The following is a 15679-nucleotide window of genomic DNA, read 5'->3' on the forward strand; positions in this document are numbered from 1 at the left end:
TATGTTGATTAAAAACAAAATATGTATATTTCTAAAAAACGATTACTTATTGACTAGAAAAATTTTAAATGCGAGTCATTTTAAAACGAAGCGGCCCTTCGGGAGCATACATAAAGGTCACTGCATAGTCCAGGGGCTTGTGATTGTATTCCAATCTGTAGTTGCGCAACAGTTTCGCCAGCAGGATTTGCATTTCCAGGTCAGCAAATCGTCGGCCCAAGCACATGCGCGCTCCATAGCCATAGGGGAGAGAGGCAAAGGGATGCAGTTTGCCTGGATCAGGATCCCCACCATGCTGTGGCTTCAGCCAGCGTTCAGGCTTAAATGTGGCTGCATCTGTGACATACTCTTCCATGTTGCCAGTGACAATGGTGGGGAAGACAGCTTGAATACCCTTGGGAACTTGATAACCACATATCACGCTGTCTTCCTGCAAAGTTCGGCCGTTGCCAATCACAGTGCTGTACATGCGGAACACCTCCTTGATAAAAGCCTTTAGATAATGCATTTGGTCTAGCAAAGGAATGGTTAGAGGTGTTTTTTCATCTGGCAGTAAGCGTTTCAGTTCTTGATGTACTTTCTCCTGCTCCACAGGCCTTGTGGCCAATTGATAGAGCATCGAACAGACAGCCATCGAAATCTGAAAGAACAAACTACTTAGTATATGACATGATTATGAACTTAATATCTTACAGTATCTATGCCAACTAAAATCAAATCGAGAGCCATTATTGTAGCTATTTTTTCATCCTTCTCAGACATGATCACCTTCTCCACCAAAGATGGTTCGCCAACACGTTGGCTAGAATCTTCATTTTTCAAACGCTGCGTGGCACTTTCGATGTACTTCATGCAGACCCTACAAGGAACTAGTTTATTAACAAACAACTATCAAGGTTTGCGGACCCAATTGCAGTTTACCCCACAAAGAAATCCATGTTCTTCACATAGCGTGTCCATATGGGCGTTGGGAAGTAACGCCAAAACGGAGCTTTCAACTCTAATGTGGCCACATTGCGTAATGCAAATTTGGCAGCATCGATGATTTGTTGCGGCTCCGAGTCCGGCCGTAGGTTAGACTCCAGGCACCCAAGTCGGGTGTCCAAGGCCACACGGCCAATGCCTAGAAGAAGAGACCATTGAAAAATTTACAATCTAAAATGATTTCAACTCTAATGACTCACATTCCAAGGACCATTTGTGTATTTCATTGTCAAAATCTTCGGGCAACTCTTGCTTCTCATCCAACAGCTGTTCACAACGAGTAAGGAAATCCTCGGTAATGACCTCCAATGGTTGTAAATACCGTCGGACTGTCGATAGCTGCAGCACAGGTTTCTGTACACGCGAGCGGAACTGGCGCCAAGGTTCACCATGACTGCAAAAATGTTATTTTCAATACGGATATCCATGTCTGAATCGTGTTCACTCATTCCACTTACACTCCCACAACGCCGCCCAGCTCGCCAAAGAAGTCCTTGCGCACCTCACTCTTGTACTTCACCAGACTGGGCATCGATGGTCGGAAAGGTGTGGGACCTTCACTGCGATAGCACTGAAAATTTGTGATATGGTAATTACAGTAATTTGCTTTAAGTTTCTGCGCCGTCGTGAATGCAGTCAACCATGCGTAAAGGCTACAGGTTTTTTTTTCTTGCTTACCTTTTCAATTTCATCGGCATCGTAGATAAACAACAGATCTGGACGCCCAATTAGCCCACTAAAACGCACAATTCTTCCATAACGTTCATGGAGTAGTGATGAAATTTTGGCTACATCCGATATGGTATATTGTCCAATTATTGGCATCAAACTAGCGTATTAGATTGAAGAAAGTAAAAGTTTTACTCAAAATTCCACAACAAAAAACCAAAAAAAAATATAAAATGCAAAAATTTTGTTTTGTTTAATCTGCATCAAAAAGTCACACCACATGTCTAAATAGACGACCTTGAAAATAGTCAGCTAATTGAACGCTAATGAACAAGATGACGTGCCACAAATGGCTTACGTTGTGGTCATCGATCGTGTCTTTGTTGGAAACCATTTGATGGCAGATGAAGGGAAACCGAAATGTCTATGATTATCAAAACTAATAGGAGGAGGTGTAAATTGTGATTAAAGTTATAAACGACCAACAAGAATCAGTTTTACTATTTAGTGAATATCAATGAGAACCGACAGAAAACCAGTTTCGTTTTGGTTGGTGAAATGATGGAATCTATTTTCGCTCTCACTGCCATAAATTCCAATTGAATCTTCAATTGAGCGTCCAAGCATAAGTGGGTCAAGTAAATGTTATCCGGGCGATTCGCCAGTTCGTTGCTTAAGTCTTTTGTTTACTCACCGCCAGGTGTTCCCCAAGATGGGCAAGGGTTTTGGTCCTGGTATTTCATTGTAGGGCAAGGCGTTTTGCCACTCCCTAGTGCTGGATACTCCCTCCCCACCGTCGGTGCCTAGCAAATGTGGACATGCTGCCGCTGCTGCTGCTTCTGTTGAATTTTTGCGATTATGTGTCGCCACTTTTCTCCTTAGGTTGACGACTGTGCTGCTTGAGGTTGAGGTTGTAACCTGCCAAACCTTTGACGGAAATTTGTTCATTTCGTTTTGTGTGGAATTACAAAAGGCAAACTGATTAAAATTCAAATCAGATTTCACTGATTTTCGATTTCCAATTGTCTTGATGTTTTTTCTTTGAGCCGAGCGAAAAGAGAAATGGAGAGCGCACTACAGCTAGTCTGTTAATGACTGCATCCAAACGACAACTTGGAGAATAATATGAAAAACCGGCCACCGCTTGCCCCAAAAATTAAGGTCCACACTCTGCGGCTGACTGATGGAGACTAGTTGGAGCTTAAGTTTCAAATGTTGGGGATTCCAATCAGATTGCCAAGTCAAGTCGAGTGTGTGTTAAGCTTTCAAATGAGCTTGTAAAACTGGCTCATGAAAGCTCTTTGTTTGTTCTTGTCAAACACTTATATCCTCAATGATCATTTGTTAAACACAATTGTCAATTGAATTTAACCAAAAACATTGTTTGGCAACGGAAAGGGGATAGTCAAATCAAAAGTCTATTTGGGTGTCATTGTCCCTGAAAAGGAATACAAAAAAATCAACTAGTATTTAAGCTTATAAGGCATAAATCTAAGTGAATTGAACTTGAATTTTTAGTTGATGTTTGAATCAAAATGATTGGTGTAAATAGAATTTTCTCTAGTGAATCTGAATCTCTAGTGAATCTAGTGAATGAATGAACTGATCAAATTAATCTTTACTCCTATTTGATCTCAATAGATCTCTCACTTGCGCCAGTGAGGATGTCTTTAGGATTGATATCCTGTAGTGTTTAATTGTAGAACTTACAATAAGCATAATATTAGTAATAATTTCAGACGAAATTATGGTGGGCGATTAGGCTAGGCTATTACAAATAAGAAGGATGCAGGGGGGTGGTAGAGGGGGCCCCTCTTAAGAGTCCGTGCATTTCCGGACATTTCTTAATTTATGTTTGGTTTAGTTCGATTTTGTTGATTGGACTTCTCTCGAAATTATTTCCTAGATCCGTTTTTGACAACAACAATATTTATTATGTACACTTTTATACATATGAGTTGTAAACATTCATCATTTAATTAGATTACATTTAAAAGCAGTTGTTATAGTTGGTTGAGACTGCTTTCGGATAGCTGGATAAGGTGACTTTAGAATCGGATTCGAAGCCAAGTTCAGCTTGAGATTTTTAACAGGATCAGCAGGGACGGTTATTAAGGAGAAGGAGAATGCTAATACAAAAAAGGGGCTTCATCTTTTGGCTTACCAACAAATTTGAGTGGTACTTTATAGTCCCGGGCCTGGTATCATATGGGCCACTTGTCGTACTGGGCATTGTACGACTACGTCTATAATTTAAATTTTAAAAACATGCATAGTTGGCGTAAAGCCTTCATTTTTGTCATTGTTACTTTCGGGTGAGTCTTTATAGGATGCTTCTCAACTTAGTTAAATCCAACCGATTTCAATTAGGATAGTCCATTGCCAAATTATCCAACAGGTAAACTGAATTTAAAATAAAAAAAAAATTTGCCCTGAACTGAAATAACCCAATTCTCCCGTACATTAAGGATACCAAAGCTTTCCGGATCGCTTTGACCATTGTGTTTCTTAGGTTCTAGGTTGCACTATCGGGTACTGATCAATAGATTTCCTTAACGTATTGCTCTAGGATGGTTGACGAGAGTCCTTAATGAAACCAGATTATCGGAAATTCAATTTTGTGCAGTCGTATCATTCAGCTATGATAAACATTCAATTTAATCCATTATTTTATAGCTTTTGAACAGAAAATAAATGAAAAAAAAAGAAAAATGAACTGCTGGGAAACTAACAGAGTCGACACTCTTTTCTGAGACTGTTAATTCTGGCGCCATGCTACCAATCGATGTTTTACATTTTACGGAATCATCGATAACATGAATGTGTATATCGATGTTTCTTCAGCTCTAGTGCCCATAATTATAGTTTAAGTTGCAACAAACAAAAGTGCATTAGAGACATACATATATTAACGGCAGTAAGAACATTTAATAATAAATTTAAACTTTATTTTCTTTTTATGCTAAGCAATTGTAATTGTAATTTGTTGCAACTTGCATTGTGGTTACACATACACACACACACTATCAGACATACAGAAAAAATAGGTGAAAATTGCCTACCCATTGAAAAGTGAAAGTGCAACAGCAAGACCGATATACAAAAACGAAGGGCGAGATGTGGTGATTGTGGAGGATGACCACTGAGGCGGAATGAAAATTGAAATAAACTAAAAGTGAATGAATAATTGAATGCGAAATATAAATAAAGAAATTTACCGGTTTCAATTAATCGGTGGTTGTTTCGTACCCTTTCTCTCTCTCTTAATGAGTGGGTATGTGCATACATACATGTGTGGGAAAGAGAGTTAAAGAGACGTGTATGCGAGTGTGTATGTGTGGGTTGCAATTTAATTTAATACAAAAAAAAAGGAAGTGAGATTAAAAAGGGGTTAACTGTCATCCCTGTTACTTGAATCTATTCACTTTTACTCCAGCTGCTTCTAGCGAACCCAAAACAAAATAAACGGAACTCCCGCTTCGGCATCATGACCGATAAATATGATGGCAATGGTGATTTTTCAACCTATGCTCCCATTGAGGACCAGGATCAAGACTATAAGCCACGAAAAGGCACTAGTGGACCACACAATGGCGATAGTTCGGGACACGATCACCATGGCGTTAGCGGTGGAGGCGCTGATGCTAGTAATGCTCAAATAAATGAGAAGGCCAATGAGTACATACGGGATTGCATGGCTGAAAGAAATCGCATGGATAGGAAATTCCCAATTGCTGAGAAGCTTATTGAAGGCGGTGAGTCTAGTCCTTAATTCTGTACTTGTTACTTATTTTGACACAAATTTTTATTCTCTGTAGAGATTGAGAAAGTCCAGACCACCGGAAAGATACCATCGAGGGACCAAAAATATGCCGATATTTATCGAGAGAAGCCTTTACGCATTTCCCAACGTGTCCTGGTGCCCATTCGAGAACATCCGAAATTTAATTTTGTCGGCAAATTGCTGGGACCAAAGGGTAACTCGTTGAGGAGGCTGCAAGAGGAGACTCTCTGCAAGATGACCGTATTGGGTAGAAATTCTATGCGAGATCGCATAAAAGAGGAGGAGCTGCGCAGCTCCAAAGATCCCAAGTATGCCCATTTGAATAGTGACCTTCATGTGGAGATATCGACAATAGCACCGCCCGCAGAGGCATATGCTCGCATTGCCTACGCCATGGCAGAGTTACGAAAATATCTAATACCCGACAGCAACGATATTATACGGCAGGAGCAGTTGCGGGAACTAATGGACAACACTTCGCTAAACGATAATGAAGTTAAGCAAGGATTTAAGAAGGTGCAACATATTTCCGGGATTGGAGGTGGCGCTAGTAGTATGGGTGCCGTTGCTGCAGCCGGAGCTGGCGCTGGAAGTGGTCCAAAAAATTCCACTCATCACAGTTATAGGTAAATCAAAGTATTAATATTATCAGTAAATTTTTAACTGGGTTTGCTTTCCTTTAGAGGTAATCAAGCAACATCATTCAGTAAAAATGTCCTGGCACCCAAGCAAAAGGTCATGTCCATATTAGAAAAAGCTCGAACGGCCATGGATGAGACATATGGGTGAGTGTATATGCTAGACGCAGTAATATCACACTTAACTTATTTTCCATTCACACTGCAGACGCTACGATGATGGGTCGCCCTATGATCAGCACCAACCCTACGATGGCTACTCCTATGCAGCATCTCATGGCCATGGTCCACCAACGGGCATTTTGGGCGGTGTTGGCAACCTAACCAATCAAGGCGGCGGTCTGGGGCGTCACTATGACGGAGCCGAATATGATCCAGATTATGGTCGTAGGGAATATTACCAACATTCACCCAACTATGCGACAGCTGGCATTGGCTCACAATCGAACCCAAATGGTTCAGGCGGTGGTGTTGGTGTGGGCAATGCCTCTGGCCTGAATCCCAGTCACAATCGCACTCACGCTAATAGGTGAAACTTGCTGGAGCCCAGCAAAAGTGCCCACGAAGGTCGTGGTCAAACCCACAAAGCAAACGATAGCCACCACCACAATGGCAGCAGCAAGAATGTTAATACCAATTACATCCATCAAGCCAATGGCAATTACAAGGTAGTAAAAATAACAACATTCAACATAAACACAATTCACCTATTGCCTTACAAAAACCACTTAAGAGCAATGGAAGATATATTTAGAGCAAAATATTGCGATATCTTTAATTATTAGGACAAAAAGTTGGAAGTCAATAAGCTATTCAGCTATCTCTAAGGATAAAAAATCGAAGGCCTTCAGTTTTTTTACCATTCATAGAAATCCTGATATTCCACAGAATCTGATTAGTGATGAATTCAAGATATGGTATTTTGCTTCCGAAAGTCGTTCGACTCAATATGCAATAAAATTGCAAGTCCAGAACCTAATAAACATCGAATTTTTGATGGTTCATCATAAATTTAATGCAACCTAGCCGATCTTGGGTTATGTATGTATTCAACTTAATTTTTTTCATACGATTCATATGTTTGATGATAATATTGACTAATGGGAACTAAAAACATTGGATTCGTACAATAAATGTCAATGGGGTAACAATTAGTAAGACTATGTATATTAATAATAGTCAAAGATATTGTTTTAAAATCTTAAAAGTATAATCTAATTTTGGATACTTTTTTGAAAGATTCAAATACAATTATATATGATTTGTTTTTAATGTGTTTTACAGCAAAATCCACTACAACAAGAGCATCCACTACAGCAAAAACAAATTCTCCCACCGCAGCAGCTATCAACCACCCACAATTACAATAATAATTGCAATAACAACAACTTTAATGATATGACCATGACAACATTTTCAATATCTTCGTATACAATCAACCAAATTGAAAGGCAAAAGATAAATACCAACAACAACAAGAACAACAATCACACTTTAGCCAGTACAAACAGTAACAGGTATTAACCAATTTCAAACACACCAATCTCTAAATCCCTCATCATCTTTCCTCCTCCACACTTCCATACTAAAGGCTTCTAAAAACGAAACTAAATACATATGGCTAAAATTCAAATAAATCAAAAATTACTTTAACAGTGCAGTATAAATATTGCCTAAGACCTAGAAAGTTATCCTAAAATCTTGTAATCTCAAATTGACAAATCCTCAACTTTAGTTTAGATCTCGCTTCGATTAAATTTTCGGTTAATCATATCAAATAGTTAATACAAATTCATTAATGTGAACTAACGGACAGGAATAGTGAAAAAATAATCCACTAATACTTGTCCGACTAGTAAACACTAGACGTAATCAATAAATTACGGTAAAGCCTAAACTTTCTCTCGAATCACACACCTACACAAAGAAAGTTGAGAGTATATATACATATATACGTTTAAGTACATTAATCCCCACATCCACATATACAACAAGTATTTCCGGTCACACTCGCACACTAATTGACATATTTCTTCTAAACATAACATTCTTTTACAGACCTGCTAATCCTTCGCTTCATATTGGTACTACATTTCCGTACTTGCCAGTGCAGTTTTTCTGATACAACCAATACGAAAAATCATACATCAAAAACAACCACAACAACAACATTACAAACACTTTTCATAGGAAGAGAATAGATGGGAGAAATATTTACACATAACAATGTATATATAAATAGATATATTATATATACTCTTATACATAAATATACATATTTAATGGAGTGCAAGGATGAGAACGTTGAAAGGAGTTGAAGAAGAGAGGAAGATCTACAAAACAAATATTGAAACTTTTACTTTTGCGTTGGCCCAGGATATGGACAGACGCCGACAACAGCAACCATTGTGTCAAGAGGATTTTATATACCTACTTACATATATATATATATATACATATATTTACACACAAAACAAAGGAAAACAAAAAACATCTTTAAGATATTCTCAAAGAGCCTGAATAATTGAACAACAAATTATTGAAATCTAGACGAAAGACCTACACGACATACAACAAAGCGTTAATAGATAAACATCCAACTTAAAGTTGGAAACAAGATATTTTCAACTAAACCTATAACATAAATAAATTGAATAACAAATTAACGAATAAACAAAACAAAAAATACAACTAACATCAAACAGTAGAAGATAAGGAAAACATAGAGGTCGAACAGTAAAGGGATGAGCAGAGAAGAGAAGAGCAAGAAATCTATGAGATTTACTTAAGCCAACTATATATACATATATAGATAAACATGTATATGATTGGTCATATTTGAAAACATAATTTTATTTATATACGCATGTATTAAATCGTAAACATATAAAAAAATATAATATTTACACAAAAGATTTAAAGGGAATAACCATAAAATTATAATAATATTAAGCCTAATGCTTATGTTAAACAAGACGAACGTGAAAACAAACCAATTAAAAATTACAAATACTATGACACTTTAAACAAATTAATATTGATATTAATCTGATAATTAAACAAAGCAACAAATATATTAAAAATACATATTTATATAAAAATCGTAAAAATAATATAATTACATATATTCATATATGTTTATGCAATGTTTATTGTGAATTATTGCCCAAAATTGTGGATATTGCTGCAAATGATTACTTTATCGACACAAGCATGATAAACAATAACAATATAAATACTAAATCAAGCCAACTAACAGTAACAATGATAATACTTAATTCAAAACAGAATCTATAATAATAAGCATAAGCAAATATATGTACTTATTCCATTCGAAAATAATATTCAATTCGATTCAAAATATGCCAAAAAAAAAGAAGAAAAACAAAAGTAAAATTATGCGATCCAAAAGTCAAAGAGCTCAAATTACTTTACTTTTGTCCCCTTCCCCCAGATTGTATCTACCAACTTTATATATATTTACTATTTAAACAATATCGAATTTGATTTGAATGGACGATTGGACTATATTCTATATAGAGATTTAGTTTTTAAAAGGAGTGCCAAATGTTTTGAAAAGTTATCTAAAAGATAATTTACGCCTAATTATATTTAATTCTCATTTCTAAAAAATAATAAGTGACAACACTTGATACAACTAAATAGTATTTTGTCCAAAAGAAAATGAATCTAAAAATGAACAATTGTTGCATTAAAAGCAAAACTAAAGAAACATTTACTTAATACCTTGTGAACGTTAAATTGTTGCAAACAATTAAAAGCGAGTTTTTAAAACAAATTACAAAATAATAAACGAAACAAACCATGAAAACAAAACACAACCCCAAAATTAATGTGAAGGAAACAAATATTTATTGTATTAATTATTGTTATTAAACCGAATACAATTTATGCATAACAACAACAACAAAATTAAATTAAAACAAAAAAAAATAAACACAAAACAAACAAATATTCAAAATAAAATGTCCCCGCCCTAAACTACAATAAAATAAAAAGCAAAATATAAATTCAATAAATCAACCTATATATACTTACAAAAAGTAACAAACAAATTCAAAGAAATAAAACGTATTGCGATTGAGATATTCTCATTAATTATATTATATGTAAAATTAAATAACAAAATACCATAAAAATAAATCAATATATTACAAAAACTAATGTAGCTCTCTTTTCTTCATTCTTTCTTCAGTCAGGCATCAAAAGTTCCTTGTCCACCAAAAAAGATTTCAAGTGTCCGAAATGCCAGGGGAATCGAACTCTTACATGACGCCTGCAGTTTACTCACGCACCACTCCGCCCTCTCACTTAATTTCTTTACCTTTTTTGTATGATCAAGATGCATGGAACTCATTTCAGAGTGAGATTGTCCAATTGTGGGTCGGATTTTGTTTCGGAGACCTAAACGATAAACATAGTTACAAACCAATCTTTCTTTTTTCTAAAACTTTAAAATTGCTTTGTTTTGATAAGTAATGAGCCACATGAGCAGCTTAAAATGACAAAGAAATAATTGTTTCCTTTCTTTATTGAAATTTGTAGTTTTATTTGATTGACCAGCTTTTAGGAAGTGAATTGTTCTAGTATAAATACATATGTTAAAATCGCGTTCAAAGTCAAAATAGGTTGGGGCAGACAACATAGGGTTAACTCAAGTTTACAACACTAAGCCTGGTCTAAATGAATAATTAGAGTTACTAACAAACGAAATGGGTTTACTTTTTAGAAATTGTTTCAATGGGAAACTTAATAAAAAAAAAACAAGAGTATCGACCGATCGTTCCTACGACACTTTTTGTTAAAACGGTCCTTCAACCGTGACTTACCCACAATAATAGAACCTTTTATTATTCTTTAAGCTCTTAAATCGGGTGAAAATATCTCATCACTTTTATAGTATCCCTTGTATTGAAAACAAATTTTTAATTGAAATTATTTTATTGGTTACAATTTATCAATAATTATAATTATACATGCATATCCTTAAACTATTTACATAAATCAAGGTTCGCCTATAACAAACTTTTTTATCCAAACATAAACAAATTTGGCCATAAACTCTACCGTTGATGCTCAGAACCAGAATCATCTATGTAAGTCCCAGCCGCTTTCTTCAATCAGTCTTACCCTTAGTCTTGGTCATAGTTTTAGTATGATTGCCCTTCCATCCAAGTTTTCACTAGCCGTTTTTGTTAAGTTAGATAAGTAGATAAAAAGCCTCGAGAAATGCAAGTAGTTTTCTATTCAATCAACCATTTCCAAATAAAATATTTTACGGGCTTAGATTAGCGGATACGTCACTAATTCATAAAATAATTCTTCAATTCTATTTGCGTAGGCGTCATTGCCAAACAGGTTAGAAATGGGACCCTACACATCTTTAAACTCAGCTTTTACATGTCGAAAGATACAACACGTCTTAATCATTTTTAAACGAATAAATTCCAAAATAATACATCCCTGAACCCGATTCCCCTCCAAGTTACAATATAAGCCAAAGTTTCCATCTGTTTATTCATAATTTAAAAGTAAATCAAATAAGGGATATTGTCTTTCTACCCTTTTTCTAGTGTTTTTAGCTATTTTTTATTAATGCACCATGCAGACCTTACGGACCAAAGCCATAGCCACCAGCAACTCCAATCGATGTTAAATAAACAAAGCTAAAAATAATATATCGCAACAATAAATGTCACCGTCAGCTAAACCCTTCTGCCCATAGTGAGGGAAGCTCAGGACGTGAACCCATTCCATGGAAGCAGCCATTAATGTTATCAAATATCACTTACTAATTCTCACAAATAATTGCACAAGTGACAATTTCAAAAATAACTACAAGGCATGAAACTTTTACAACGTTTTGCCTGGCTGGAAAACAAAAGTTAAGTAGGAAATGGATGTTAAACCTTCAACCTTTTGATGTGTTGACGACACATTCCAAATCACGATACTTATAAAATCCAAACCCATTCCACGTTATCCAAAAGAGATAGTTCGGTTAGACCTATTTACAATGGAATAAAATTCGGGAATGAGAGAGCCGTTGGTAAATGTAAAAATTCAGTCTTCAGAACCTGGAATAAAAAACCAACCAAAAAAAAGTTAAAACAAACTACTCACTAACTTTATATGTGTACAACAATAAATATAAGACAAATATCAAAGTTAGGGAAGCAGCGTTTGAGCCGAGCCGATTTATATTTACTGTAACTTGTGTCGTATTTATCCGATCTGATTGAAATTTCGGGATCTGGTGTTTTATATAACAAACTATCATATTAGTGAATTTCATAGGGATACTCCAACTCCCACACCAATTTTTCTCATATAACTTATGACGGACGGGCGTATGGACAGCGTGTCGCGTGTCATTCGGTCCCCCCTTTTTTATAGTTTCCTTTAGACTTAAACACCTTAATTACCTATTCCTCTCAGAGTCTTTCTTTCCATAACATAAAGGAATAATCACACTAATTGCGAGGACCCGAAACAAATTTAAATGCGTGATTGGATATAAACTAAATTACAATTAAATTATAAATTAATTTATCAATTTTTAATGACAGTCTTAAGTATATTATTATTAACTACGTCAGGATGAGTATTGATGGACTTTCTAATTTTGCAGGACTTCAGATAAATATCGATAGGCAATTGACGCTGGTTCACCTTTTTCTCAATTTCACGTTCCACGTCTTCAATAATTCTGTGTACTAAATCTTCCGTCAGGTCTAGGCATTCCTGAAATCTTAAATTCCTCAACTTTGGGCAGCCAGCAATTAGACGTAAAATGGCGGCATTGCTAATTGGATAACCACCCTCAAAAGAAATGACCTCCAGCTCCTTAAAGTTGGAAAACTTTTCCAGAATATCATCGTCAATGTTATCCTCGCCATAAAAATGAAGTTCCCGCAATCCGGTTAACTTTGCTAATTGAAGGAGCTCTTCTGTATAATACTCGAGACAGCTGTCATTTTCAAAGTATTCCAATTGCTGCGATTTTTCAGCGACAAGTTCACTAAGAAGATCTTCAAACACGTGGCTTGATCTAATTTCCTTTATATAAATTCTTTTGAGATTAGGCAATTTTGCTATTTTCTTATAGGGGGTTTCTCTTTCAATCTCAAATGCGAATGTTTCTATTGAAAGTAGATAATCATAGATATTGACGGGTATGTAGCGGTTACCACTGATGTCGAGCTTCTTTAGGTTTGGTAAAGACTTGCAGATCCGAATATAATTTCTGGAAAGTATTCCTGCACAACCGGAAAGATCCAGAGTCTCGATGGAGGTTGGAAGTTTTAGATCACCTCTAAGTTTATGATTACGGGAAAGGTTGAGAATTTTTAGTTCTTTTAAATCCTGTAATATCGCCAAACTGTCATCAGTTAGCTCGCTTTTTTCTAAATCTTCACTAAGTTGATTACAATCGCGAATGCACAGCTGTTTTAATTTCCTTAAATCCTTTAAAACTACCAAACAGTCATTATATAGATTGCCTCCGTAAATGTCCAGATATTCCAAACAGTCAGAGCCGAAAAGCATTTTTTGCATATTCCTACAAGATAGTTTAGTATTTTTCAGTTTTATGGACTTTACATTCACGCAATTCTTTTCAAAATAATTTAAAAAGCGTTCAAAATCTATTTTCGACCGAAAAGAGCTATACTCAATACTTTGAATATATCGTCCAAATATAATAAACAGGTCACGTATATCCCATTCGGATAAATACTTGTTGATTACGACTGACTTGTGTAATGTTCTTGTATCCAGATGTAGTACATCTCGAAATGGACTGCAGTATCGTAGAAAGCGCAATTGATCGGATAACGGAAGAAGTTTTAGAATTCGGATTAGGCAATCATCAGGAACCTTCATTACATGCGACTCTTCGGGCTGACTACTTGATGGCTCCAAAATGTCGTTGGCTTCGGGTTGAAGCCAACTGTGGCTGACCATGACATGGAATTGATGTCCATTGACATTATGGGTCTCATTAAGCAACACTTTGGCTGCATCGAGTGGATTGTCAAATAAAACGCGTCCAGTTTTCATCTCCTTCTCCTGCTGATGTGTTTTCAAGCTGCCTGATGAATCCGAATTAGTTTGACCAGGACTACATCTATCATTGTCAGAGAGTTGCAGACGTCCGACTTTTCCAAATCTATTGAAATGCTCAAGCATGTCTTCCTCTTTCAGCTGCAAAACATTCGAATCGGCATTTAAAACCAAAATAAGGATTGAAAAAGGATCGTTTCCTGGGTCATGCACTTACCTCTGTTGGTACGTCGTACAGATATAAGTCCTGGACTACAATGTGGTCCTTTGTGTAGCACAAGTCATTTTTAAAGTCACAACTTTCATTGACTGTATAGGTACACAAAAAAATGTGAATGGTGTTATATTGCTTTTTTTACGTATTGTGTCCAAAAATACTTACGAGGATAGCATTGTAAGGATTCCATTTCGTAGTTTTAGTTTCATCAAGTGGATGGCAGGATGCTTCCAATTCTGAAATTGTTCGATCAAATTTAATTTGTAGATTAGTTTAATGCATGAAGGCCTTTCTGTTACAGATTGTGTTTTTTTTTTGCTAAGCAAACGGCTGCCATTTGTTATAATAATCCAAATGAAGTAGGTAAGCCAGTCGTCTCGCCGACTTAAGTATACCATACACCAGTAAAGCAAATATTTCACATTTATTAGGACGGACAGACGGACGGATATACGGACTTGGCTAGATCGACTCGGCTGTTGATGCTGATCAAGAATATATATACTTTATGGGGTCGGAAAAGCTTCCTTCTGCCTGTTACATACATTTTGGCGACTTTAAAATACCATTTCACCTTATGGGTGTATGGTATAAAAATTCCATTAATGCTGAATAACCGGGTTAGATATAATTTTCAGGCGATTCAGCGTCGAGTTATCACTGCCGCCAGCAGATTGCGGTTTTTTGTGTTAACTTTGGTGACCTAGAAGTTTTTGTATACACATAGGACTCACATATCGTCAGCGAACAATCAGAAACACAGGCTGAAGATATTTATTTCGATATTATTGCTCGACCTCGTGGAGATTGGGCATACTTGAATTTACAATAATAATAATACGCATAAGTATATGCTCACTTGGAAAGGTTCTTTTTAAGACTGATTTCTTTCTTAAAGAATGCTTCAAGATTGTGTGAAAGCTTGGGATAGAGCTTTTGGTTGAGGAAGTCGAATTTAGAACTTTGCGTTCCTGGCGTTTAAAAAGTTTTTTTGTTTTTGTTTCAGCATTTGCGTGATCTGCTCGATAGCGAGGATGATGAAATAACCAAAGTATGATGAAATATCCAAAAATATTAAAAATACAAACATCGCTAAGTTTAAGCAGACATTTGAAATGTTTTTTTCAATTTGGTATTCATCAATTATTTATTTATTTTATTTTCAATTATTTTCCTTAAATATCGTTTGAAAAGGGAGCAAAATGATGCAGTGTTCCGATATGGCTGAATCTGAGATATACAATGACTGCAGCATAAAGATCGGACGGAAATGGATCTCTGTCAATTTCTGAAAGCGCCACT

The 15679-nt window shown here is 35.9% G+C and overlaps 3 protein-coding genes across 3 annotated transcripts; 1 reads left to right on the forward strand and 2 right to left on the reverse strand.

Moving 5' to 3' along the window:
* Positions 1–2844, reverse strand: LOC6652154 (probable cytochrome P450 301a1, mitochondrial). The gene is made up of 7 exons (XM_002074866.3): positions 2348–2844; positions 1663–1813; positions 1443–1555; positions 1185–1378; positions 922–1123; positions 694–859; positions 1–640 (listed from the first exon to the last, which is right to left on the reverse strand). Exons 1-7 carry the CDS (start codon positions 2599–2601, stop codon positions 65–67), a joined length of 1656 nt encoding a protein of 551 aa, XP_002074902.1. The 5' UTR covers positions 2602–2844; the 3' UTR covers positions 1–64.
* Positions 2845–4650: 1806 nt separating this feature from the next.
* Positions 4651–7589, forward strand: LOC6652153 (KH domain-containing, RNA-binding, signal transduction-associated protein 2). Its single transcript, XM_002074865.4, has 5 exons — positions 4651–5408; positions 5472–6063; positions 6121–6222; positions 6284–6743; positions 7360–7589. Exons 1-4 carry the CDS (start codon positions 5141–5143, stop codon positions 6606–6608), a joined length of 1287 nt encoding a protein of 428 aa, XP_002074901.3. The 5' UTR covers positions 4651–5140; the 3' UTR covers positions 6609–6743; positions 7360–7589.
* A 5059-nt stretch (positions 7590–12648) lies between these two features.
* On the reverse strand, positions 12649–15237 carry LOC124459844. The gene is made up of 4 exons (XM_047009595.1): positions 15112–15237; positions 14543–14613; positions 14378–14469; positions 12649–14301 (listed from the first exon to the last, which is right to left on the reverse strand). Exons 2-4 carry the CDS (start codon positions 14565–14567, stop codon positions 12649–12651), a joined length of 1770 nt encoding a protein of 589 aa, XP_046865551.1. The 5' UTR covers positions 14568–14613; positions 15112–15237.
* Between the last annotated feature and the right edge of the window lie 442 nt (positions 15238–15679).

The sequence above is a fragment of the Drosophila willistoni genome (assembly GCF_018902025.1).
Source record: "Drosophila willistoni isolate 14030-0811.24 chromosome 2L unlocalized genomic scaffold, UCI_dwil_1.1 Seg168, whole genome shotgun sequence".
Taxonomy (NCBI): Eukaryota; Metazoa; Arthropoda; class Insecta; order Diptera; family Drosophilidae; genus Drosophila; species Drosophila willistoni.

Bases quoted from the DNA above. Each gene is read 5' to 3' on its own strand.
- LOC6652154 (XM_002074866.3), bottom strand. From the start codon at position 2,601: ATGAACAAATTTCCGTCAAAGGTTTGGCAGGTTACAACCTCAACCTCA. The intron at 1,556-1,662 runs GTAAGCAAGAAA...ACAAATTTTCAG, and splicing joins ATGCCGATGAAATTGAAAAG to TGCTATCGCAGTGAAGGTCC. The intron at 641-693 runs GTAAGATATTAA...TTGTTCTTTCAG, and splicing joins TTTTAGTTGGCATAGATACT to ATTTCGATGGCTGTCTGTTC.
- LOC124459844 (XM_047009595.1), bottom strand. From the start codon at position 14,567: ATGGAATCCTTACAATGCTATCCTC. The intron at 14,470-14,542 runs GTAAGTATTTTT...GTACCTATACAG, and splicing joins ATCCTTACAATGCTATCCTC to TCAATGAAAGTTGTGACTTT. The intron at 14,302-14,377 runs GTAAGTGCATGA...AATGTTTTGCAG, and splicing joins TGTACGACGTACCAACAGAG to CTGAAAGAGGAAGACATGCT.
- LOC6652153 (XM_002074865.4), top strand. From the start codon at position 5,141: ATGACCGATAAATATGATGGCAATGGTGATTTTTCAACCTATGCTCCC. The intron at 5,409-5,471 runs GTGAGTCTAGTC...TATTCTCTGTAG, and splicing joins TGAGAAGCTTATTGAAGGCG to AGATTGAGAAAGTCCAGACC. The intron at 6,223-6,283 runs GTGAGTGTATAT...TTCACACTGCAG, and splicing joins GCCATGGATGAGACATATGG to ACGCTACGATGATGGGTCGC.